The sequence below is a fragment of the Austrofundulus limnaeus genome, unplaced genomic scaffold, assembly GCF_001266775.1.
Source record: "Austrofundulus limnaeus strain Quisiro unplaced genomic scaffold, Austrofundulus_limnaeus-1.0 Scaffold12, whole genome shotgun sequence".
NCBI lineage: Eukaryota > Metazoa > Chordata > Actinopteri > Cyprinodontiformes > Rivulidae > Austrofundulus > Austrofundulus limnaeus.
Genome location: NW_013952414.1, coordinates 2,350,476 through 2,375,270, shown reverse-complemented (window position 1 = coordinate 2,375,270; position 24,795 = coordinate 2,350,476). Strand labels below are relative to the sequence as shown.

At 42.2% G+C, this 24,795-nt stretch overlaps 3 protein-coding genes across 4 annotated transcripts in view; all 3 read left to right on the top strand.

The window, feature by feature from the left end:
* The first annotated feature begins 1,916 nt into the window (after positions 1–1,916).
* c1qtnf9 (C1q and TNF related 9) lies at positions 1,917–3,357 on the top strand. Its single transcript, XM_014002260.1, has 3 exons — positions 1,917–2,231; positions 2,337–2,399; positions 2,504–3,357. The coding sequence occupies exons 1-3, from the start codon at positions 2,045–2,047 to the stop codon at positions 3,271–3,273; spliced, it is 1,020 nt and encodes a 339-aa protein (XP_013857714.1). The 5' UTR covers positions 1,917–2,044; the 3' UTR covers positions 3,274–3,357.
* Positions 3,358–4,750: 1,393 nt separating this feature from the next.
* Positions 4,751–21,948, top strand: spata13 (spermatogenesis associated 13). 2 transcript variants are annotated; one of them, XM_014002257.1, is made up of 13 exons: positions 4,751–5,212; positions 10,952–12,484; positions 14,357–14,800; positions 15,625–15,769; positions 15,878–16,005; positions 16,138–16,317; positions 16,587–16,766; positions 17,433–17,612; positions 17,721–17,953; positions 18,655–18,784; positions 20,712–21,087; positions 21,192–21,263; positions 21,342–21,948. In XM_014002257.1, exons 1-13 carry the CDS (start codon positions 5,204–5,206, stop codon positions 21,521–21,523), a joined length of 3,792 nt encoding a protein of 1,263 aa, XP_013857711.1. In that variant the 5' UTR covers positions 4,751–5,203; the 3' UTR covers positions 21,524–21,948. The 2 variants fall into 2 exon arrangements, with proteins under 2 accessions (XP_013857711.1, XP_013857712.1); XM_014002258.1 differs by lacking the exons at positions 4,751–5,212; positions 10,952–12,484 and adding an exon at positions 13,598–13,945 and having other exon boundaries at positions 21,192–21,262; positions 21,340–21,948.
* An 85-nt stretch (positions 21,949–22,033) lies between these two features.
* Positions 22,034–24,795, top strand: part of tmprss7 (transmembrane serine protease 7) — a 10,728-nt gene continuing 7,966 nt past the window's right edge. The window contains exons 1-2 of the mRNA XM_014002259.1: positions 22,034–22,319; positions 24,067–24,271. Coding sequence (XP_013857713.1) covers positions 22,248–22,319; positions 24,067–24,271 — 277 coding nt within the window. The 5' untranslated portion in view covers positions 22,034–22,247. The remainder of the gene's footprint in view (positions 22,320–24,066; positions 24,272–24,795) is intronic.

Genomic DNA, 24,795 nt, shown 5'->3' with positions numbered 1-24,795 from the left:
GTGGTTTACCGTTGTCCTAACCTTTTACTGGTTTACCGTTGTCCTAACCTTTTACAATGCCATCACTTTTTACACGGTTATTCCAGACAAAACATCATCATCATCATCACTTATATAGCACATTTAAAAACAACAGTGTTGACCAAAGTGCTTCACAGACACAATACAATAAAATGAATAAAAAGCTGAAAACAAAATAAAAAGACACAAATAAAAAATTCCTGAGGTAGCTCAAACTGAACTTGAGTTAAAAGCCAGTGTAAAAAAGTGAGTTTTTAAGTCAGATTTAAAAGACTCAACAGACTCTGCAGTACGGATCTCAAGAGGCAAGTTGTTCCAGAGTCTGGGGGCCGCCACAGCAAAAGCCCATTCCCCTCTAYGCTTTAGTTTTGCCTTTGGCTGCACTAAAAGCATTTGATTAGAGGATCTAAGTTCTCTGTTTGGGGTATAAAAGTGTAACAGGGCCAAYAAATAACTGGGTGCCAGACCATTTAAAACTAAATGTAAGTAAAAGAATCTTAAAATCAATACGAAATTGAACAGGCAGCCAGTGCAAGTCAGATAAAACAGGAGYGATGTGGTCCTGCCTTCTAGAACCTGTTAAAAGACACGCAGCAGCATTCTGGACAAACTGCAAGTGATGGAGAGATGATTGTTCCAAACCAACATATAAAGAGTTGCAATAGTCTAGATTTAATAAARGCATGGGAAAGAGTTTCAAGGTCTTTGTGGGGAATGTAAGATTTTGCTTTGGCAATTAGACGAAGCTGATAAAAACTGATTTGTTTCTCAAATTTAAAAGTGCTGTGTAAAAACACTCCAAGATTCTTGACCACAGATGAGCAATTGGGAGCAAGTGGGCCAAGAAATCCACGTAAACCATCAAGAGGAGGATAATTGCCAAGTAAAATAACTTCAGTTTTGTCTTCATTCAAAGTCAGACAATTCTGGGATAACCAGTCTTTGACATCCAGGAGACAGTTTGAAAGAGGCTAGAGATGGGCAGAGACATTTGAATCAAAAGGAAAATAAACTTGAATGTCATCAGCATAAAAATGGAAAGATATTTTATACTTTTTAAAAAATTGATCCCAATGGCAGCATGCACAAACAAAAAAGAATAGGTCCTAAAATAGAACCTTGAGGTACACCACATCAAATAGGACTAGATGAATTATTCCCCCATAGAAATGGAAAAAGACTTGTCTGCCAAATATGACCTGAACCWTGTTAAAACTGAGCCTTCAAGACCAACAACATGTTCAAGTCTGGATAAAAGGATGCTGTGATGTGACATGATGATATTCCTGCCAAAATGTACCCCAGGCTGCACTGGACATGCTACAGCTAGCTGCTGCTGTCTTCATTTGTTATTGCAAATAACCATAGAGGCTGAAATTGTTTTAAAATGTCTGCATTTCACTCATCGCCCCACTCAAACTAACAGTCAGCTCATCTTTTCTCCAAACTGACATTCAAAAACACTGTCCACAACAGGTAAGATACCGATTGTTGACAATTGCTCCAAATAATCCCACTTCAAAAATATCTGAATGATCATTTTAATGACAGTGACCCAGTCTATGGAGTCAGTTCTTCTGGTTCATTGTTTATTTTTTATGGCAGGTAATTAAAAAGCATGCATGACTTAACATGTTTGCATCCAGTGACCAGAATCTAATTAAAACCGAACCTTTAAATGAAAAAGCTTTCTAAAGGTCAGTTCATACACCAGAATAAATAAATGGGATACCCATGAAGGATATGTTATCCAAAGTGTATAGTTATTTTTCTTTGGGTATTGTCCAGTTTTCTACTCTGTGTAAGAAAACAGCTCATGTGAAACTATGCAAACCTCTCATCCTGAGCTTATTATTAGCCTAGCCTGACTGGAGAAGCAGCTGGAGGGACACAGGTCTTGCATAACTGATGGAGCAGAGTTAACAAGTAAACTAAAAACACTGACCAATGGGATGGCTTTGAGTCTGGGTTTAACCGTGTGCCATGCTCGAACTTCTAAAAGTCTAAGAGTGCAGCTTTGACCATGTCGCAAGTTAGGTTTGGGGTTACTCTGCTGCTGGTGCTTCTGGCCATCAGATGTGTTGCAGAGGAACCGACGCAAACTAAAGGCTGTGTTTGTGGATTCCCGGGCATACCAGGGGATCCCGGCCACAATGGGGMGCCTGGCAGGGACGGCCGGGATGGACTCAGAGGGGACAAAGGGGACCACGGTAAGAACAATTTAATCTCTTTAGAACTGACTCTTCTGTTTCCTTCCATGTTTAATWTCAGCAACTTGTAATAATGTAAATGTTTTTTAATAAACTCATCTAAAGGTGAGATTGGACCAGTTGGACAAGCAGGTAACAATGGCCACAAAGGAGACAAAGGAGACATTGGTATGGATCTTYGAAAATTATTCCTATCACTTTATTTGGTGTATTTGTTGCAGTTTATTTGCCTAAAATGTTTATTCAGTTTGACTTAAATCTGACTGGTACAGGTGCAACTGGCCCAGCAGGGCTCAAAGGAAAAAGAGGTGATAATGGGGAGCGGGGGCCTCCTGGCAAAATTGGGCCCCAAGGAGTGCAAGGGCCCATCGGACCAAAAGGAAATAAGGGAGAACTTGGGCTTCCAGGCCCAGTAGGGCCTAAAGGAGACATGGGACCTATCGGACCAGATGGTCCAAAAGGAGAAATTGGTCTTCAAGGTGACAGAGGCTTTCTGGGACCTCTGGGACCCCCTGGCAAGCCAGGCCCAAAGGGAGACATTGGTGTCCCAGGTCACAAAGGAAGCATCGGTTACCGAGGAGAGCGTGGCACTCGAGGAGAGAAGGGAGAGCAGGGCGAAAAGGGACAGATGCCCATAATCCCTAAAAGCGCCTTCTCTGTGGGACTCTCAGCTCAAACCAAACTCCCAGCAGCCAACATGCCGATTCGCTTTGACAAGATTATTTACAACGTGCAAAATCACTACGACCCGCAAACAGGAAGGTTCACCTGCACCTCGGCCGGCGCCTACTACTTCACCTACCACATCACAGTCTTTTCTCGGAACGTGAAAGTGGCCCTCGTGAAGAACGGGGCCAGAATCATCCACACCATGGATAACTACCAGAACAGCGAGGATCAGGCAGCAGGGGGCGCTGTGCTGCACCTGGAGGTGGGCGACAGGGTGTGGCTGCAGGTGGTCGGAGGAGAACTGTACAACGGGCTCTTTGCTGATGAAGATGATGACACAACCTTCTCTGGGTTTATCATTTTTGGAGTTTAATAAAGATTTTGAATGTGAAAATTATTAACTTTTTTAAAAAAAAAGGCATTTCAAAAATAAATCACAAATTATATTTCTTCTTTATTCTAGTACTTTTCTAAAATTATTTTAAAATATATAATAAAAAATAGTAGAATATCATTTGATAATTTGTCAAATTAGAAGAAAATCAAAATACAAAACATTTGTGAAACAGTTTATTTGAAGGCTTATCAAATATATYACATATTAATAAATACATATTATCAAATTGCATAAATGTTTGTGTGAGTCTAAAAAAACCTCCCAGAGTTTTACTGCATATAAAATATGAATATAAACAGTTTTATACTAAAAGTATTTGTGATACAATGTGTGGAACTAAGAAGAAACTTTCAGAAAAGTATCCAGAAATWAGGGTTCAATCTGGCTTTTATTTGCTGCAAGTTGAGCCAAGCATGTAGCATTGTTAAAACATGACAAATAAAACTGCAAGTAACATTCTCTGCAAAGAAACGGAACRTGCTGATCATTCTGCTATTAGCATGGATGACTGACTGTGTCAGATATGAAAWGTTATTTTTAAATCAGATGAAAAGGAAGTGTTCAGAGGTTTAATCTGAGCTGCATTTTGTCAGACAATGAAGAGCACTCTCAAACACATTGTATTTTTTTTCTGGTTTTGAGGGATGGGCATGGAAACAGAAATAAGCCTACTCGTGACAATAATTATTTTGTTGTGATTCACTGACATGACATGAGGAACACTGTGCGGCAGCAACTGGAAGACCCGGTTTTGAGAGGTAGGTGTAACATTGTGTATTTATGGTAAGTTATGTAGTTAATTATATCATAGTTCCACAAGATCTATGAAGCAAGTGTTTAAGCTTGATTTGAGCATATTTTAAGTTTCATGTTTAGTTGTTGGTTTTATGTGATGTATGTTGGGATTTAGCACTGTTTGAAGCTGCTGTATTTCTTGGTGCAAAGAAATTCTTGCACAAAATATGTAAACCTGACAAATTAAAAGGAAAAATTCCGTGATCTAAAATGCCATTAAACCTGTCAATAATATCAACATGGCCTGATAACACTAATATAATTATTCTAAAACAAGAATTGAGTGTTTAGATATATTGATATTTCAGATATCTGCGATTTTATTGTTAGTACTAGACATAAATTTCCTTTTACAAAGCAACATTAAAAATATATATTTTAAATTCTGAATCATAAAAGCCAATTAAGAGCAAAAAATATTAATATTTACAAGTCTAAACTTTAGATATTTTGGACTTCAGTTCTTTTTAGTGAGAGAAGATGTTTGATTAGATGTCACAACGGCCTGCCATAACAACCTTCTCATGCGGAGCAGTCGAGATGGACTCGGTTTTACAATTTCGGGCTAAAAATCTATTGGCTGTCAAATGAGTGGTGAAGTTGKGGCCAACCAATAACTTTCTCTGTAACCCTTCGATGCCCCGCCCCCCWGCGACTGCAACAAGTGCACGGATGATGCTCTCCACTAGCCCAATCTTCCAAGAAGAATGTCATGTTGCTTGGGCTCCATCGAAACACCCAGCGGTTCTTTGAGTAACCTCAAGTCGTATCATTTGTTTCACTGTTTATTTTGCGCTTACCAACGAGTTTCGCCGGTCCTGGAAAGTGAAATCAGACACCTCGCKGGGGTTTGCGCAACTCTCAGAAGAAGTTTTATTATCGGTGAGCTCGCGGAGCTAGCTTAAATCGGCGAGCCGTTTGTTTCAGCCAGTATGCAGCTGCGGAGTGARCGATGAAAGGAGGAGGCACTCGTCGGGCTTCTTGTTTTTTGTGCCCGACATGTGTTTGCGAGAGGGCAACAAGAAGCCCCCGGAAGACACGCACTCCTTTCGCTATGGATAAGTAGCGAAACAGCTGCCGAGTTGAGAAGTCCAGTCGGGAGGAGAACATTATGAGCAGGGTGAGTTTTATCGTTCCCAGTCCTCTGACTCTCCCACAGGACTGTTTACATAGGGCGGCTTGATGAAGACACTGAAAGCAGCTGCAGTGATTTGAAAATGGGACCTGCTTGGGGATGAGGAAGGGGAGTGGGGGTTGTTGTGTGGAGCGTTACAGCAGTGGTTGTTATAGTGATGTGGGAGATGCCAGGCCGTGCAGGGAGCTGGTGAGGGAGGGGCTAACTACAAAGAAACTACAAAGAGCCCAACGGCCCAAGAAAGTTAATTAATGCAGAAGAAGCACTTCTTCTTGGGCTCTGAGTTCTTCAGTGAGGTCAGGATTCCCATTGCTCCTTCTCCTTTACCCCCTCTGGCAACACTTCCTTTACAATCTAACATCATATAATAAACTTTTTTTTATTTTCACTTTATTCAGCCAGGTCAGAGTCCTCTTATTGCTATAGGAATAGCATAGCATAGCAAGATAAATTAATTATGATGAGAAATGACACTTAGCCATTTTTGGTCATACCTCATAAATGCTTTCACGAACCAGATGTGTCAGCTCYCAGGTTATGTGTTGATGATGACTCTTAGCTACTAACACATCAAATAGCTTGAAAAAAAATAGACAAATTGTAGAATTGACTGACTCACCTGTTTTGTGTTAGCTCTTTTGAGTAGCTGTAATGTGCTTTTTGAATAGGGGTGAACCCAAAAGTTGGAAAGTCTTCAACGATTGTCCGTCCGTCTTCTGCTGCTTATCCRGGGTTGGGTCACGGGGGCAGCAGCCTAAGCAGAGAGACCCAGACTTCCCTCTCCCCAGCCACTTGGGCCAGCCCATCCAGGGGAATCCCAAGGCGTTCCCAGGCCAGCCGAAAAACATAGTCCCTCCAGCGTGTCCTGGGTCTTCCTCAGGGYCTCCCAGTCCTCCCAGTGGGACGTGCCCGGAACACCTCACCAGGGAGGTTTCAACTCGTCTTCAACGATAGCTTTCTGAAAATTTCATTACATTTTATTTAGTGATCCATAAGATATTTTGCTAACACGATTGACTCCAACAGTTTATGACAAAGATTTAAGCAAATGTGTTGCACTTAAATTATATGTTGGGAATAGTTCTCAGCAACTACCACATGAGATTTTAGCTCAGTATCTGTAAAAATGGCTGAGCTTTAGCCATTTTTCTTTTGTAAAGTCAGTTGGCTGTGGGGGGGGCATGCTGAATTCAGTTGACTCCAATATTGAGTTGTAGATGTACATCCAGTGTGTACTCTGAGATTTTCACTAAAACCTGTCAAGTGGTTCTTGAGATATTTGGCTAACAGACTAGAAGATCCACAAGAAAAGGCATAAYTGCCTTTGGCCCTCAGCGGCAAGCAATAACAGTATACCTTGTACACCAGGCCACTTTCTTCTGCTCTAAACTTTCTTTAGCTTAGATTAGCAGTTAAACTTTTTGTCATGGTTTTTGAAAGCTCTTTGTGGCTCTGCTGTCAGGTTACACTCCAGGCTGATGACAGCCAGGCTCAGTGGTGTTTTGTCCCCACTAGCTCCGTGTCATTGTGTGGTGTAAGATTTCTGCTCGTCTGTCTCTGTGACAGTCCCCACAGATTGGGTGAGCACGATTCTGTCCCAGCAAAGAGYGAAGGCACTCCCTGCTTTGGCCTCTCTACCTGCACTTCTCACGCTCTCTAGGAAGAGGCGTGGTGTCCCTCCTGCCCTTTCTGCTTTTGCCACATTGATAATCGGGAACTGGGTCATGGACAAATACGACACTTAAATCAGAAAACTGAGCTTTATCCACACAGGACTCATCTTAAAACCACCCTTCTTAAACCACAGTAAAAACGACACCTATCACTAGGTTGTTGGAGATGTGTGTCCTTAAAATAAGCTCTTTATCTCTGCTATCAAGACCAGTGGGCCCCCTGCAGTTGAGTCCTGCGGGCCAGCCAGGTTACAAGCTTTTGGTGTCACTCAGCCGGTGCTGAATAACCTAGTGATCCCTCCGATTAGGCTATCGTAAAGACGAAACCAGTCCTGAACACAAACTAGTAAAGCCTCACTAAACAGATTATTACTGGAATGGAGAAGGAATAGGCCATGTCTTCACACGGTGGATTTATTTCCTTTTCGGTGTCTCCTCACCGACACGTTTCACTCTGAGCAGAAAAGCTGGCTAACAAGCATCAACACACAAAATATTTTATTATGAATTCATATCAGCGCTTATTGTCAAGAGTTGCTTAACCCAGCGAGACACTTGTGCAACTGAAAGAGGGAGAAAAAAAGCACACCACTGTTTTCTCGACATCCTGCAAATGCAGCTTAAGTTTCACAAAACCCTGTGTACGCACAGTGATAGTCTGATCCGACAATCTGTTCCTGTGAAACACCGTGTGGCGTTGTCGACAGGTTTGTCTTCCTCTCAGCTTTTATATATCAAGACTTTAACAGCGACACGTGAGACTATTTGTACTGCTCCAGGGTGTCTGTCTGAGAGCTAAGGAAAAGTAGAAAAATGAAAAAGGCTTAACTTTGCTTTAATATATCCTGTCTGGGGTAATTTTATTTTATTTTAAATCTGAGGTTCATTTCATTTGATCCTGATGAGTTTTCTCCTCGCCTCCAGCTGAGCGTGGTCCTGCTGAGCTGAGCTCTGCAGATTTCCTGCTATGCGTTCACGATTCCTTGCATAACTGTTCGCCTTGATTCTCTGGTCAAACAAGAACAAAGTCAACCAAGTCAGTGCTTTCCCTCCCTGCTCCGTGCACGCATTAGCGAGTGTGCATTATACAGACGGCGCGGTGCGCTTGTGAGAAGATGCTTTGACTAATCACTTGCCTGGTTTTTGGAATGCATTTCTGCTTTCCCACTGCTGTGTACATGTTTATGTATCTGAAAGCATGTTGTTCCTCCTCTCTGGGAGTCTAATCTTATGGTGGCTCCAGCTGGCTGCGTTGTTCGTGTGTGTGTGCATATGTGTGTGTGTGTGTGTGGTGGTGGGGGGGACTCCTCCCTGAGCTCTTAATTAACTCTGGACCAGGGCCTCCAGTGTACCACTCCCATCGACAGATTAGCGAGAGGAAGCTGGGAGAAGCAGCAACCCTGGCATGTGGGCARCACAGGGAAGTTAAACACGCAGACTGTAGGGAGTGATAAATGTAAGTAATATTTGTCCGATGGTACAGAATGTATGGTTTGATGCACTGTTGCTTGTTTTTTCTTACTTTGAAATTCTAATAATCTGCTTTAAATTGAATTTTAAAAAGAGTGAGTTTATGATAGAGAAGTAGTTTTGAAGGAAACAGATTTTTTTGTTTCTATTTTACCTACGGTATATTAAGTATTCTGCAGCTGCAGTCATAATTTATTTGATAAATTTCTAACTTGCTAATTTTAACTGAAGCATTTGTTTACTTACGTTTTGGTTGTAATTTCCCTAATGATTTTACTTTGAAACATGCATATTTCAATTTAGATATTTTATTCCTATAAGTATTACAAAGTAACAGTTTAAGCTTTTCCTTCGTAAAGTAGGTTCATTATCAACTTTAAACCTACGAAAATTCTGTGCTCGCTAAACTAAACAGATAAACTAGATTTACCTGAATGTAAAAGGATCTTATGGGTGTGTAAAAAGGTGAGCAGCTGTCTCACCTTAGTTCTTACTGTCAACACTGCCAAGAATTAGGATCTGCCAGGTGGTGTGTGACAGTTGGCGCCTGCCGCAGTAAGAAAAAAAAACAAAACATAAAGGTGCTGAAAGATAAAGCGTGTGGTAGAATGACTGATTTCATGACGCAAACATTCAAAACAAAAACAGGCTGTAGACATTCTTTTCCTATCTTCCCTCTATCTTTCTCCTTAGAAACCAGACAAGATTATTGATCCTCTATTTTTCCAGTTGCTACCCAACGTGATTCCTCTGCCGCTCGAGGAGGAGAAAAACACAAGGAGACAATTCAGCATAGTTTAGAAAGCCGCGCATTGTTTGTGAAGGGTGTTCAGTGTCTGTCAGCAGCAGTGCTTGGCAGCGGTTGCTCTGTGTTTACATAAGTGTTCGGTGCGATGGAGTAAGCTGGTTGAAGTGACAGCAGATTCCACAGAATGCTTGATTGAGAAAGCTCCTCTGCTGCTGAACAGGCACAGGGACGTATGGAAACCATTAGGAAACCCTGCTTCTCCCTGCAGCTGCACACCGGAGGCAGTGTTTCTTTAAAACTTTTATTCCTTTTTTGTTTTTCTTGGCACTCAAGAAGGTAATACTTCTCATTTTTACGTACTGGTAAGTTTTGTTAAATGTTTCTTCCTTGAAAATTCTAATATTGATCATGCTGATTAGCGCCCAATGCCAAGTTTATTTTATATTTTGACTTTCTGATAAAGAGGAAGACGTGTCCATATCTCTAAAACCTGAGATTACAATCAAGAGGAAGATTTATAAAGTTGGAAAACTTGTCAGCTCTGAGCATGATGGATGTGGGGCTGTTCATTTTATGGTTCTCAGGTAACGTTTTCCAGAGTGGTAAATAGTTTTTAAGCTAATGCAATAGTTATCAACTGGTGGCCCCTGGGTGACAACCTGTCCCTCCAGTCTGCTAAGTTAGAAATAATCAGTAAATTTGATTGCGTAATCAAATGTATTCTGTGTCGTTTGTTTTGTGCAGGAGTTTGCTGCAAATGTGKTATCTGTTGCACTGCTTTGTTTGTACTTGATGTAGCAAGTCAGGAGAAAGAAAACAATTTTTTAGGCTAAATAACTCAAAACTCATGTTTTATTAAATATATCTCACTATATTTTATTTTGTATTTATTATAGTTTGTAACTTTTTTCTTCATTTACCAGCTTGTTCTTGATGAAAGTTGGACTCAACCAGAACTGATCTCTTGTCCTCGATCTTGTTTGTGGTGTTCATGAACAGGATCTAAAGGCTCAGTCATGGAGAGGAGGGTCTCAGGCTCTGCTTTATGTGGACATTATGGTTCTGTTGGTGTTTCGGGCCATGACCTTCAGTGTGCATTGGGGCGGTTCGCAGCTGGGATAAGAGTCAGATCCTGTAATGCTGTGGCCTTGGGTTTTAACTGGGAAGTGGTGGAATACCCCCTCCAGGTCAAGGGGTAGTCTTCGCCTCAAGTGTAGAAGTTCAAGTGTCTGGGCATCTTGTTCACAAGTGATGGTAGGATGGATCAACGTCGTTTCTCAGGACTGATACAGAACCTACTAAAAAGTATTTATTTGAATTAGAGGGAAAGAGTAATCAGTTTTTATTGTTTTGCTTTGTTAGTCCCTTGCCAACTTTTATTGGATTGTAATTTGTAATGATATGAAGGTTGTCACAGATCTGAGGACCACCCAACCTTTTCAGACGTCATCCTCTAATCTTCTATGTAATCTGGAGAAAACATGGGCAATTTATTGCATTAATCACAATGGATTAGCAATTTTCATTGCTTAGTCACGCTCACAAAGCTGGACTTCAAAGACTCAGCTGCATTAGCCACTGCCTTGAATCACACACACTTAAAGCTGAAGTTTGCACCCCCACTGCCCCAGCCTGGGCCTCCACACCTCCTTGGACATAGAAATAAAGGGCCAAGGACAAATGCATGTTGTATTCTCAGTTAAATGTGTTTCTCCTCTGGACTCTGTTCAAACTGAGGGATTCTTTTTTTTTTTGTTTCTTCAAATATTCTCATAAATTAACCTAAATAATATTTAATTTGTTTAAATTCATATATTTAACTTTAATTTTCAGGCAGAACAAACAGACCTGGTCTTGTCCAAAAGTGAAGACCCTCTCCGGTGCATCCACAGCTCCAGACCCGAGCCTCTGGTCCGAAGCAGACCCGTCAGTGATATATATCCACTGCAGAACCACGCTGAAAGGCACCCCGTCCCCTGTCTGCTGTCAGGATGCAGTGCTCAGGTGCAGCCCATGACCGCTGGTCCTCGCTCTGATGAGAACAGGTTAAACGGCATCAATTCCTGGTCCAACTCTGTTTTAGGTCAAAGCGAAGGCAAACCTTACCCTTCAAGAATTATGAGGCTTTTTTCAAACTCCAAGAAGAGCCCTGTTCCTCCTCCCAGCCCCGCCGCAGACAGTCCAACCTCCGCCTGCAGCCACGATGGCGGCGGCAGCCCTCAGCCTTGGGCAGGATTTACAGGTCTGACTGTCATGGACTCCTTTAAAAAACTACGATCTTCGGTGCTGCAAGGGATTCAGAGTAAAGCTGCAGCAAACAACAATGGAGACCACGTTTCTTCACCGAACATGGACATGGCTAATGGCTCAGCTGTGAATAATGATCTTTTAAAGACAGAAGCTGAAGGAAATAATGTGAAGAACAGAAATTTTACAGACCAAATTTTTGCTACAGTTGGCCAGTATAGCCTGGATGTTGATGACTACGATGATGAAGACAGTGATGTGAATGGACTCACTCGCAATTCACGCTTCTCGAGAAGCATCAGGAGAGCTTATGGTGCTGGAAGAATCATGTTACATGACATGGAAAATGGGAGACGAGCGGGAAGTAGCAAGAACACTACAGTTACTGCACAGGAACCATGTCATGCATCTAGGGTCCAAACAGATACTCTGTTTAAAAAGACAAATGTGAAAATTTTGAACAAAAGGAGCATAAGTTCAGAGAACCTTCCTATTTTCAAGCTACCTGTTAGTGGCAAAGCCCCGTGTATCAGACCTCCATCCCCAGAGGAATACTCCCAAAGGACTAGTTTATCAAACAGGACACCAAACATCCAAAGGACCTCCAGCTTTTCTTCAGTGGACCTTCGGACCTGCACAGAATGCGACAGGACGAGCCCCGTAAAGAACAAAGCTCAAATGCTGAAACTAATTGGCAGCATGACTGACCTCACTGTCCGACGTAGACCAAGTCCTTCCCCCAGTCCCACCTCCCCATCTCTCATGTCCCCACTTAGCCGTCTCCACGATGACTACTCTCGCCGTGTGCCTTGCCTACGAACCAACGAGCGACAGCGTCGGCCATTACCCGTCACTGTCCAGGTCAGTTCTGTTGAACACGCACCACTCTGTCATCGTCAACCTGAAGACGATGGAAACCTCCAGTCAGATCCAGTTGTGGTCGACACACTTCCTTTAAAGCCAAGCGAGCAGATTTCCGCTGGTATTTCTGCACAGGATGAAATGCCGACTTCAACAAAAAGTTCTAAAATGTTAAATGAAGGATCTTACCCCTCCCCAATCCAAAGAAAGACTTCTCAACACCAAGATCAACCTGACGACAACTCACTATCAAATGAGGTGAGTCAGCAAACTGTCAGATGATTCTGTAGGTATTAGTTTATCTTTAATGTTTCTTTTTCTATTCATCTTTTTACCTTAAAACAAGAATATGCTGTTAGGAACCTTTGCACATTGTTTAATGCATTTAAACCAAAAACTTTGCTTCAAAAGATCGATGGATACTCTTGAGCACTTTAAATTTCCCACTGGAAACTAACGTGGTTCTTTTGGCCAAAACCTTATAATATTCCTGCCATAAGCTCCAGATGGCACCAAAAGTTCTACTCTATAAAATATTTTGCTGTGAGTTGTTTTAAGATGGCAGCAGACCACTTTGATCTGGCTTCATTCAGAGTATCCTTTAGTTTGTTCATCCTGTCAGAATTAAATGTTTTTCCTCCAAACTGTTGTAGGTCAAAGAGCAGCTGGTACGCTTTGTAAACTATATTATAATAAAGCTAACATTATAGAAATTACTATTAATTAATGTTTTTGGGGTTTATTTGTAAGTAAAATGTATGCATATTTTTCAAAAGCCTGAATGGGTTAAATATGCTGCTGTTTAATAACCACAATGATTCACCAGGTTTTTTTTAATTCATAGACATTCTTTTAATTGAAAAGCACAAATATTCAAAGAGAAGGAAAGCACTGAAAAATGGATAAAAAGCTAATTTTCTATCATTTAAACTGGTATTAAAGGGCTTTTTGATTTGGATTTGCCTTCAACCKTCACTGGGCAATAAAAACAAAACACTCCTGTAATTCAGAAACGACCTTGGAATTTAGTATGGTTCTAATTTATTGAGACATGTTCCCACGATAGTGTCATGCTTGTCTGTATTGGTGCACGTATGCTGAAAAACCAAGCTGTGAGCAGTCCAAAGTCTTGTTGTGCGTCAGATAAAAAAAAAGGTCTAACATTGATTGACCCTTGTGTTCCTGTCAGCCATGTATGATTCCTGACGCCCTCTGCTTCAGTCACATGCTGAAGCCAGCTCACTGCGCCACCAGGCTCTCTGAAGGAGCAGGGGGAGTTAATGATTAGGCTTTGTTTATGATTAGTGACCCCTTACGCAAAAACGGCTCCATAGTCCTATTCCCGTGGGAGGGCAGGAGGCTCAGGCTAAGCACAGCCTCATTTCTCCTTCCTCACTTCTGTTGTAGCTGCGAAGATCAAAGTACAGCTCCGGGCCTACGACAGCTAACAGCACCACCAAGTAGGCAGGTCGATTAATGCAGACGTTTAGGAAAATGCCTTCGGATAACCGGACTTTCTTTTTTAAAATGAATTGGAAAACCACCTTCATTTACTGCAGACATCACAGGGCTTTAACTGGCCTCAAAAAAATGTAGGGACTTGGCCTTGAGGACCAGCGGCCGGCCAGTGTTTTTGTGCGTTTCACAATGGTGCTAGTACTCTGTGTGCCTTTCCAGTGTATATGCCGGGGCTCAGAGCCAGATCAAGGAAAGCAAGAGGTGAGGTTTAGATTTGCAAAATATCTAAAAGTCTAATTTCTATGTAACCACGAGCTGATTGTTGGGGGTATTTTACCTTCTGACATACAAATTCTAACACTTATGTGATATCTGTGTAGTGTTAAACTCTGGTAAACAGAGTTGACTGTTCAAACCGTGGAGCCGGTCACTATGTGAACAATGGTTAATTCGTAAGAAAATTGTGCTTTTATAACAGTTGTGTTAAAGATCTTTAAATTAGTTTTGAACTGGACCCTGTTGTTCTACCTGTGTCTTACGTTTTCCTTTTATAAGTGATTAACAATGCTGTTTTTCTAGCCGGCTGCTCCAAACCTTTTACGTTGAAAGGTTATTTAACAGGTAAAATCATCCATAACTCTGACCTTGTTTTCATTTTTTACATTTTTCCAGGTGAGATCAGAGCTACAAAAACTAGAACCACTCCTCCAAACAGAGGAAACACCTGCAGCTACCAGCAGCCCACCTTCCATCTCCCCAACATGCTCCTCAGAGTCRCCCGTCTCGCCCACATCTTCTACAGAAGCGGATTCCACAGAGGCCTCTTCGGTCAAGCCCAGACGAAGAAGCGGGCGCCCGAGACCTCGGCCCATTTCTGACTACGCACAGCTTGTTTCCAGGAAGCATTTCATTCCCGAGGAAGTGACTGAGCAGTTTGATGAGGACAGGACATCTGACACGCTGCTGCAGAAAGTCTGCAGTGATAACAGGAACGGAGTCGCTCCTGAGAACTGTAACCTGAACGGAGACGTGCAAAAACATCGACGCATCTCAGTGATAGGAGCCGTGGGTCTGTTCCCTGCAGATGCAGAGTTAGAGGAAGACCGCCCACCTTCTGTAAGCTTTACCTGCTTTTACCTCCCACACCTGCTTTATCAAAACCTTTTACGAGTTTTTTATTTATAAAACGCGTGAAATAGATAAAAATTCACAAGAATAAAAGATTCATATTTTTACAGCTGGCTAAAATAAACAAACCAAACACTTGCTTCTACTTTTGTGTTTACATTTTTAGCCACCATCATGGTTTCTTCTGTGTTCAGAAAGTGAATCAGATTGTAATCTTTTAGTTCTAATCTGCAGCTTTAGACGTACCCAATTCCTGCCCCACTGCTTCTTAGAATTCCAGGTCATACTGAGCATAATACGGTAATTAAAAACTGCCCTAATTTTTGCAGTGTTGGAAAAAAAGAAACAAGTGAAAGTATTTTTGTGTTAAAAACAGTTTTGAGATCTATTTTTTGTATCTTCAACTGGTTTTTTTTTGTTTGTTTGTTTGTTTTTTGCTATTGCAAAAACATCCACACACTTCATGTTTACTGATTATACTAGAAAAAAAATCCAAGTTGTGGTGTGATGAAGGGTTAAAACCTTCAGGCATCAATTTCAAGATTCTAGGTTTGATTTCGAGGCGAAACCCTTCGCTCCATCTGCTTCTCATTTTCTGTCACCTCTGTTTATGATAATATTTTACGTCTCCCAAAGTGCTTTGACAAAACAGATGAAAATCCCAAAGTTACTGACCCAGACTCTTGGATCGGAATGCTAACTGCCGAGAGGTCACAGCCCTGTTATTTCTGTGTGAGAAGGATTTATCAGGTAGCTGGTGAAAGCTTTTTTCTGAATCTCTGCACCCCCCCCCCCCTTTATTGTTGCTGCAGCCTTTGTCGCGACCTCCCATCCCCTCCCACCAGGTGCCCCCCTACAAAGGAGTGTCTGCCAGGTTTCGCCCCTCTGTCCTCTCCCAGAGCACCCCCATTGGACTGGACCGCGTGGGACGACGGAAACTCCACAGAGTGCTCAGCGGTGAGAAAGGATGGGCTTGTTTGTCAGATGGGACAGATTCCTCTCTGTGGGAACACGGGAACAGAAGAATGTCAGTAATTCCTTGTTTTCCAAATCCGTGCGTTGCAGACGGYGTGTCGGAGCGCGTGGCCACGCTCGACGACAGCGTGAGCGAGGAGGAGGAGAGCAGCTTCGATGATCTCTCCGAAGGCACGCCCTACCTCCAGCCGGGGGTGGACCTCTCCGTGCTCAACAAGGTGAGGCCATCTGTCTCACGAATATCCAAATGTTTCTAAAATGTTTGGCCGCCTCACACACATGTCTAAATATAATCTCCCATGTTCGACACGGACTTGGCCTTTCATGTAATCGTGTGTTTATGTCATCAGTGGATAAACTGTGGGCAGGCKGTGTACGCCGAGCCCCTCTGGGATCACTTGTCCATGGAGGAGCAGGAGCTGTCCTTCAAAGCTGGGGATGTTATCCGTGTCCTGGAYGCCTCCCATAAGGAGTGGTGGTGGGGCAGGGGGGCTGACAGAGAAGGCTGGTTCCCCTCCAGCTTTGTGAGGGTAAGTGGACTTTCTGACCTGCATGCTTGCTCTCCAGCACTGAAAAGACTTCCAAACTGGCTTAGCACCCAAACAAACCTCTGAACGGTGTCCTGAAGGGCTCAGAGCTCAACTGGTTTCTGTAGGGACGGGGGATTGATTGACAGCTGGGTCTTAATTAGTTGTTGCAGAGTCGGTGTTGATGAACGTACACTTGTTAAGCTTGCACACGTTGCTATAGGGATGTGAAGTAGGGGTGTTTTGTGATTGGCTGAGACTCTGTGTTTCAGGTGCGTGTGAACCAGGAGGACTCGGGCGCCGAGAGTGTGGAGAGTGTGGCGGACAAGAAGGACCCAGCTCCCCAGGACACTCACGCCACTCAGCACAGGGAGCAGATGAGAACCAACGTGGTTCAGGAAATCATGAATACTGAACGCATTTACATCAAACACCTAAAAGACATCTGCGAGGTAATAAACGGTTTAGCTTGGTCGACACAAGGCTGCTTTTTTAATGAAGTGGACCTACATGTTAGTGAATGCCATTAAAKGGCCTGTGACATCATTTTTTTCTAATAAAAATGAATGTATTTTTGGAAGGAAAACACTGTGAACGTATTGTAAAAAAATGTTTCATGACACTGAGATGAACAGTTTCAGAGATATTTACATATGGAGTAACAGGAAGTGATGTCAAAGGGGAATGTCTGCAAGTGAACAGACAGTAGAGGAGAATCTGATGTTTCTTTATATTTTAATCCCTATCAGAGAGAGATGAAGAAGAGTCAGAGTTCAAATAATATTGTTTCAATAAACAAAAACCAGGGAGTTTTATTTCTTGAAGAGTTCCCCTTTGATGTCACTTCCTGTTTCACTTTAGCTGAGCTAAATTCAAAAGAAAATATGCCAGTTATGTGATATAATGGGTCAAATCACATGTTTTATACCAAGTTTCTTAAATATAAATATATTTTCTTTGACTTTTTGTATTTCATRGCTATGCKTGTCACAGGCACTTTAATTTTAMAGCAATTTTTCAAGAACTGCCTTTAAAATATACTTATTTAAACGTTTACCTTCAGAATGTAATGCCCCCTGTTGGCTAGAATTGAAACTTAAAAAAACTAACTGTTTCAGGGTTACATCCGTCAGTGTCGGAAATACCCCAACATGTTCACTGACCTGCAGCTGAAGACCATCTTTAGCAACATAGAAGACATCTACAAATTCCAGAGGCAGTTCCTCAAAGAGCTGGAGAAGAAGTACAACAAGGAACAGCCGCATCTCAGTGAAATAGGCTCCTGCTTCCTCCTGCAGGTTGTTGCTTGGCATTAAAAAAAATCCTCCACGACACAAAAGTTATGTCTCAACAGATTTGGTGTCATAAATCTGAGTAAATGGGAACACTCCTGTGTTTCTCTTCAGGGCGAGGGCTTTTCCGTCTACTCTGAATACTGCAACACTCACCCTGCAGCCTGTGCCGAGCTGCAGTGCCTCATGAAGATGGGRAAATACAAGCATTTCTTCGAGGCCTGCCGCCTCCTCCAGCAGATGATTGACATTTCCCTCGCCGGGTTCTTGCTCACGCCTGTTCAGAAGATCTGCAAATACCCCTTACAGCTGGGGGAACTGCTGAAGTACACCCCCAAAGATCACAGGTAGCACCTTCATGCCAGTGTTTGTTTACGCTGCATCTTAAAAATAAGATTCAGAATACAAACACATTAAATGCAACAATACAACCACTGATGGGTCTTTTCATCATGGTGGGAAGATTTACTGTGAAACATTRAGTCCTGGTATTTATGTAATTAGTCCACACTGCAACCAACAGCATTATTGGAGACAACACTCCCACTATGGCAACAAAACTCCCTGATGACAGTGGYTTCCACCAGCTTCGGCACAAAAGCTTGGAGGAACGTGATTAAATACCCAAAGGGTTTAGAGGGACTAAATTAACTTAAGAGGTGTTGCTGGTTGTTTAATGTGGCTGACAGGTGTGAGGATCATAAAAATTTGCTGCATTATAAACAAACGTGCACAATAACGATCAAGTTCTTCCCCTCCTGAGGTTTAATGTGTGATTGAAGGGTAATGTTTGTAAATGTAGCACTCAGCATGTGACACTGACAGCAGCAGCCACAGAGCGAAGCAGTAAATCAGACAACATTCACCAATCGTTGCACAACAGTTAGCATTCCACACAAAAGTGTTGCATCCTTAGATTTGACAGAACATGTTCAACCCCTTCACTGAGAAACCCTGTTAGCTGGWATAAGTCACGACGGGGGTTACTTTTGTTTTTATGGGCTATATTTTCAGTCTGCTCTTCAGAGATGTCCTTGTTTGATTACAGTGACTACCCTTGTGTCAGTAAGGCATATGAAGCGATGAAGAATGTGGCCAGTTTAATTAATGAAAGAAAGAGACGCCTGGAGAGCATCGACACCATCGCTCACTGGCAGGTGGCCATTTTACACTGGGAGGTGAGGATTAATGACTAGTTTTAATATTATATTATTTGTGACAAATCCCATCAAACCGAGGATTAATTTAAATTTGGACAAAATGACCCAATACATTCTCAGATTCCTGGCTTTAAAAGCTACTTTTTAAAATGTGGATCATCCTGATATCATGAGTGACTCCAGAGATATGACTTACAGTGGGGAAAAAAAGTATTTAGTCAGTCACCAATTGTGCAAGTTCTCCCACTTAAAAAGATGAGAGAGGCCTGTAATTGACATCATAGGTAGACCTCAACTATGAGAGACAAAATGTGAAAAAAAATTTGAGAAAATCATTTTGTCTGACTTTTAAAGAATTTTTTTGCAAATAATGGTGGAAAATAAGTATTTGGTCACCTACAAACAAGCAAGATTTCTGGCTGTCACAGACCTGTAACTTCTTTTTTAAGAGGCTCCTCTTTCCCCCACTCATTACCTGTATTAATGGCACCTGTTTGAAGTCGTTAACAGTATAAAAGACACCTGCCCACAACCTCAAACAGTCACACTCCAAACTCTACTATGGTGAAGACGAAAGAGCTGTCRGAGGACACCAGAAGCCGAATTGTAGACCTGCACCAGGCTGGGAAGACTGAATCTGCAATAGGCAAGCAGCTTGGTGTGAAGAAATCTACTGTGGGAGCGATAATCAGAAAATGGAAGACATACAAGACCACTACTAATCTCCCTCGATCTGGGGCTCCACGCAAGATCTCAGCCCGTGGGGTCAAAATGATCACAAGAACGGTGAGGAAAAATCCCAGAACCACAAAGGGGGATCTAGTGAATGACCTGCAGAAAGCTGGGACCAATGTTACAAAGGCTACCATCAGCAACACACTACGACGCCAGGGACTCAGATCTTGCAGTGCCAGACGTGTCCCCCTGCTTAAGCCAGTCCATATCCAGGCACGTCTGAAGTTTGCTAGAGAGCATTTGGATGTTCCAGAAGAGTATTGGGAGAATGTCATATGGTCAGATGAAACCAAAGTAGAACTATTTGGTAAAAACACAACTCGTCGTGTTTGGAGGAAAGTGAATGCGGAGTTGCATCCAAAGAACACCATACCAACTGTGAAGTATGGGGGTGGCAACATCATGCTTTGGGGCTGTTTCTCTGCAAAGGGACCAGGACGACTGGTCCGTGTACATGAAAGAATGAATGGGGCCATGTATTGTGAGATTTTGGGTGCAAACCTCCTTCCATCAGCAAGGGCAATGAAGATGAAACGTGGTTGGGTCTTTCAGCATGACAATGATCCCAAGCACACTGCCAGGGCAACAAAGGAGTGGCTTCGTAAGAAACATTTCAAAGTCCTGGAGTGGCCTAGCCAGTCTCCCGATCTCAACCCCATCGAAAACCTTTGGAGGGAGTTGAAAGTCCGTGTTGCCCGCCGACAGCCCCAAAACATCACTGCTCTAGAGGAGATCTGCATGGAGGAATGGGCCAACATACCAGCAACAGTGTGTGCCAACCTTGTGAAGACTTACAGAAAACGTTTGACCTCTGTCATTGCTAACAAAGGATATACAACAAAGTATTGAGATGAACTTTTGTTATTGACCAAATACTTATTTTCCACCATTATTTGCAAAAAAAAATCTTTAAAAGTCAGACAAAATGATTTTCTCAAATTTTTTTTCACATTTTGTCTCTCATAGTTGAGGTCTACCTATGATGTCAATTACAGGCCTCTCTCATCTTTGTCTGTTAGTGCAACTCTACTGCTTTGAGCTGCTGTAATGTTCAAATTTCCCCACTGTGGGATCAATAAAGCTCTATCTATCTATCAATCAAAACTCTGTATCTGCCTATTTCTCCACATCCCACTTTGGGACTTAATCCTTGGTTCGATGTGATGGGTCACATTTTTCCACCTGCTCAGTGTCTGTGAATGTGTTGCAGGGTCCAGAYGTGCTGGAGCGCAGCTCGGAGCTGATCCACTCCGGTGAGCTGACTCGAGTGGTCCGACAAGGTAAAATGCAGCAGCGCAGCTTCTTCCTGTTTGACCACCAGCTGGTCTACTGCAAGAAAGACGTCCTGCGCAGAGACCTGCTCCACTACCGAGGCCGGCTGGATATGGACCAGATAGAGGTGGTGGAYGTCCCCGACGGGTGGGACGCGTACCTGGGTCTGACCCTGAGGAACGCTCTGCGGCTGCGTCACGTCGACACTCTGGAGTTTGTGTGTGTGCTGTGCTGCAGGAAGGTCCAGGACAAGCAGAGGTGGTTACAGGCCTTCACCAAGGAGAGAGACCGGGTCAAAGAGGACCAAGAGATGGGTGAGRCCCTCAGAGTACAAACAGCTACTGTGAACAGATGCTGAACCTTTAATTGAAAGATGTCACCTGCCACATTTTAGAGACGTTCTCTGTGTTCTCTGCAGGAATGGATATCACAGAGGAGCAAAGGAAACAGGCTATTTTCAAGGCCAGAAGACCTAAACATGGAAAAAAAGGTAGGAAAACATTTGACTTTGATCTGTTCCTCAGATTTACTTCTGGTTTAACCCTGTGTTTTCTGTTTACCCTTTCAGCCTTGGGTTACACTGGTTCTGGCCCGCCACACCACCAGAACCTTCCGCCTCTCCAGCAGCGCCACATCAACATTCCCACCAGCGTGCCTCAGCAGCAGGTCTTCTTCCTGGCCGAACCTCCCAAACGAAAGCCTTACCACCTGCTCTACAGCATCACCCGCAACGCCTTTTTCAGAAAGTGATGCTCCGTCTTTCTTCCTTTTTTCTTTCTCTGCTCGTTCAGAGCATATTTAAAACGTCCTGAAGTCTCAAAGAACATTATATTTTTTTTGTTTTGTGTACGCGCTGTTAAGGTTTTTGTTTTGTGCCTCTGTTTTTCTTTTTGTTGCGAGTTTCACCTTTAAGTGCCTGTGATTCAAAGGGGCGTTAGAAAAGTGTTAAACTGTTTCTGTTTTGTTCTTATTTGTTAAAAATGCTGCTTATTAAAAAAAACAAAACTTATTTTAAATATTACAGCTTTTTTTAATGATGCGAAGGATGTATATTCTGTTTCATGAAGGCTGGGCCCTTTTTTGCTGTCAACTCTGAGCCCAAAAAGCTCAGACGAACTTAACTCTGCACATTCTCGTAACCATTTAACTGTAAATAAAACTGTTGTACAAGCATGCATGTATTTGAGGCTGGTAAATATTGAGAATTTGATCGAACGTAGGGATGGAGGGTAATGAATGAAACCTTAGATGTGGGACTGGAGGTTGCCGGGTTCTCGACGGCTCGTCTGTGCCGACGGATCCAGTTTCAGACACCTGTTGACCGAGGATCCGGACAGCGTTATGTGGAGCTCCACTGTTTGTTTGTTGCTCTTTTATAAACGTGAGCGTACGGTGGGCAGAGAATGAAGCTGAAAGAGCARCACTTAACAGTTAGACGGTGGTGATGATGATGTCTTGATGGGATTTCTGTGTCATGGGCACAAAGCAGGAGGAGACCGAGCAGACGAGCGAAGACAAAGATGCGCCTCAACAAGACTCTGCAAGTGTAAGTAAGACATTTGTTTACCAAAACAAACTAAAAAATTAAGTTCATATAACAAGTACGGTCTTAAAGTGCAGAATTAGCTTTCATTTTGGGGAATTCCTGTTGAGAATCCTCTAAAAGCAGAAAGTCAAATCTTTGTTGTTACCAAAATAAAGGAGTTTTTTTTGCCAAATTTTCTTCTCTTGTGTACAAGTTTTTTTCTAGAAGAGCTTAAATTCTGTGAGGAAATCAGAAAACCRCCTCGGTCGTTGAAGAAAAATCTACTTTTTTTAACCTCCAGGAGCTCCTGCCTTTCTCTCACCATGTTTTACATTRTTCTCTTTATCGAGCGTCTAATGAGCTTTTCATCTGTACACATTCTATAGTTCAGAGGTCATCTGGTCCATCAAAGCAGAGACAATATACTTTGAGTTATTAACCGTTTCAAACTTCTGCACATATTTCTATTTTGTTGCAGGTTTTGTTTTATAGCGTGTCAAAGCTTCATTTGGTTTTTTTGTTTTTTTTCTGTGCTTGAATCTCCTCAGCAGTTTGCACCTCCTGGTAAATCCCCAGGTTTTGCTGTGTTGAACCTCCTGTTAGATAATTACACGTTTGTCTCCTGGTTAGCTTTAGACGGATGTCGTGGAACGGGAAAAACCGGGATCAAACAGCAGCATTGCTTTCTGTGACTGTTTTGTGTTTCTCGCCTCCCACCTCAGAATGCATTAGAAGGTTGAGTCAGACCCTCCTCATCCTCTTATCTATCTGATGGATTAGCTCAGCCTGTTTTTCTTACATTGTGAGCTGCTCTGACAGCCTCCATGTGTGAATGCCACACATGGAATCAACTCCAGATGTTTTTCCACGGTTTTAAAATGCACTGCAGCGAGTTGTTGATACGTTTAAGGCCAAAGTTTTCTAAAAATAAGTAAATTTAGGTCCAATCACAGTAAGTGAACTGAAGAGTTTTGTAAAAAGTATTACATTTAAGTAGATTTATTTAAAAGTCTTTAAATCTTAAGCTGTTTTTTAGCCTTTTGTGAAAATTCATGTRGAAGAAAAGTTTGTTTTTGACCAAAAAGCAGGCCATAATTAGCTTGAAATTAGTTGAATTTTCATTTAGAATCCACCCCATAATTAATTAAAAGAATATACATTTAACACTGAAAGTCTGAAATGTCTTGGTTAAAAAAAAAACACTTGTTTCAATTTCCTAATACGTCTTGATTGTTTAAACAAACAAAATCCAGGTTAAGTTTAGTTTTTTTGTAACAACACGTTCTAAATACACTAAAGGCTTTATATATGAAAGTGTTTATAATTTTTTGCTTTACACCCCCCTCCATGAGTGTCTATATGCTGCTAATGGGAAGGATTGRGTGCCAGCTGCACAGTATGGGATGACACTGAATGAATAAAACATGTGCATTGGGTAACTTAACGAGTGTCRAGTGTTGCATCTGATGGAGATAGTATTGCTTTCAGATATTCCTCTTCATGAGCAGCTGCATCAAATTAACCCAGTGATCARAAGCTCACGTCACTCACCCATTGCATGGGATTTTTTTTCTCCAATCAGAACCACGAGACTAAATGTTTTGATGTTTCTCTTTTATGTTAATATCAAACAATTTCTGAACCKTCTACCTCATCCTAATGAGAATCAAATCATGCTAGAGTGACTACTTCAAAAGAAATGTAGTGGCTGTTGGGACAGTTTTAATAAGAGGACATGACAGTACCCCTCCCCCCGATGGTCGTATAGGTTGCAGATGTGTCCGTGGAGGTGGCCACTGTGGATCACACTCTGCGGATGCTGCGCAGGATGTACAGGAAGAGCAGACGGAAACCCAAAGGACTCAAGAGACTGTTGGCCTACGTGCTGAACATCCCTCACATCACGGTCATCGTCACAGCAGTCGTGTTTGTGTTGGTGGTGATCATATGGTCGCTGCTCTGGGTCTTTATAAGTAAGTATCTCTTTAGTCTTGAAAAGTTTTTTCCCTGCATCAAATTATTATTTAGTGTTAAGTGTAATTTTTTTCAGTTGGTTGCAATAAGGAATCTTAACAACTATGGTAGATGTTGCTGGATATTACACACTGTTTCTTTAAATGTATGTACCTCCTTGTTAATCTGGACTAAACACAGCTAAATCTAAACTTCACCATGTGTCACAGCTGGCTCCAGACACTCATGATTGTTCCGCTCTGCAGCATTGAACAAACTACCTTCTACCAACAACAAATTACTTTTTTAATCCTCAGTTCAGAAAATCTGCTGCATTTTGCTCTCGATAAACATCCATGTTTGTGTTTGCACGCCAAACAACTCTACCTCTCAGTCTTACATAAATAATAACCAGTGGCAATTGTACATCGTTTTTCCTGTACTGGAACATTGACTTAATGACTGAGTTTGACTAAATTTGCACACCCCTGAGTTTGACTAAATTTGCACACCCCTGGTTTAGACACATTTTGCACACCCCTGG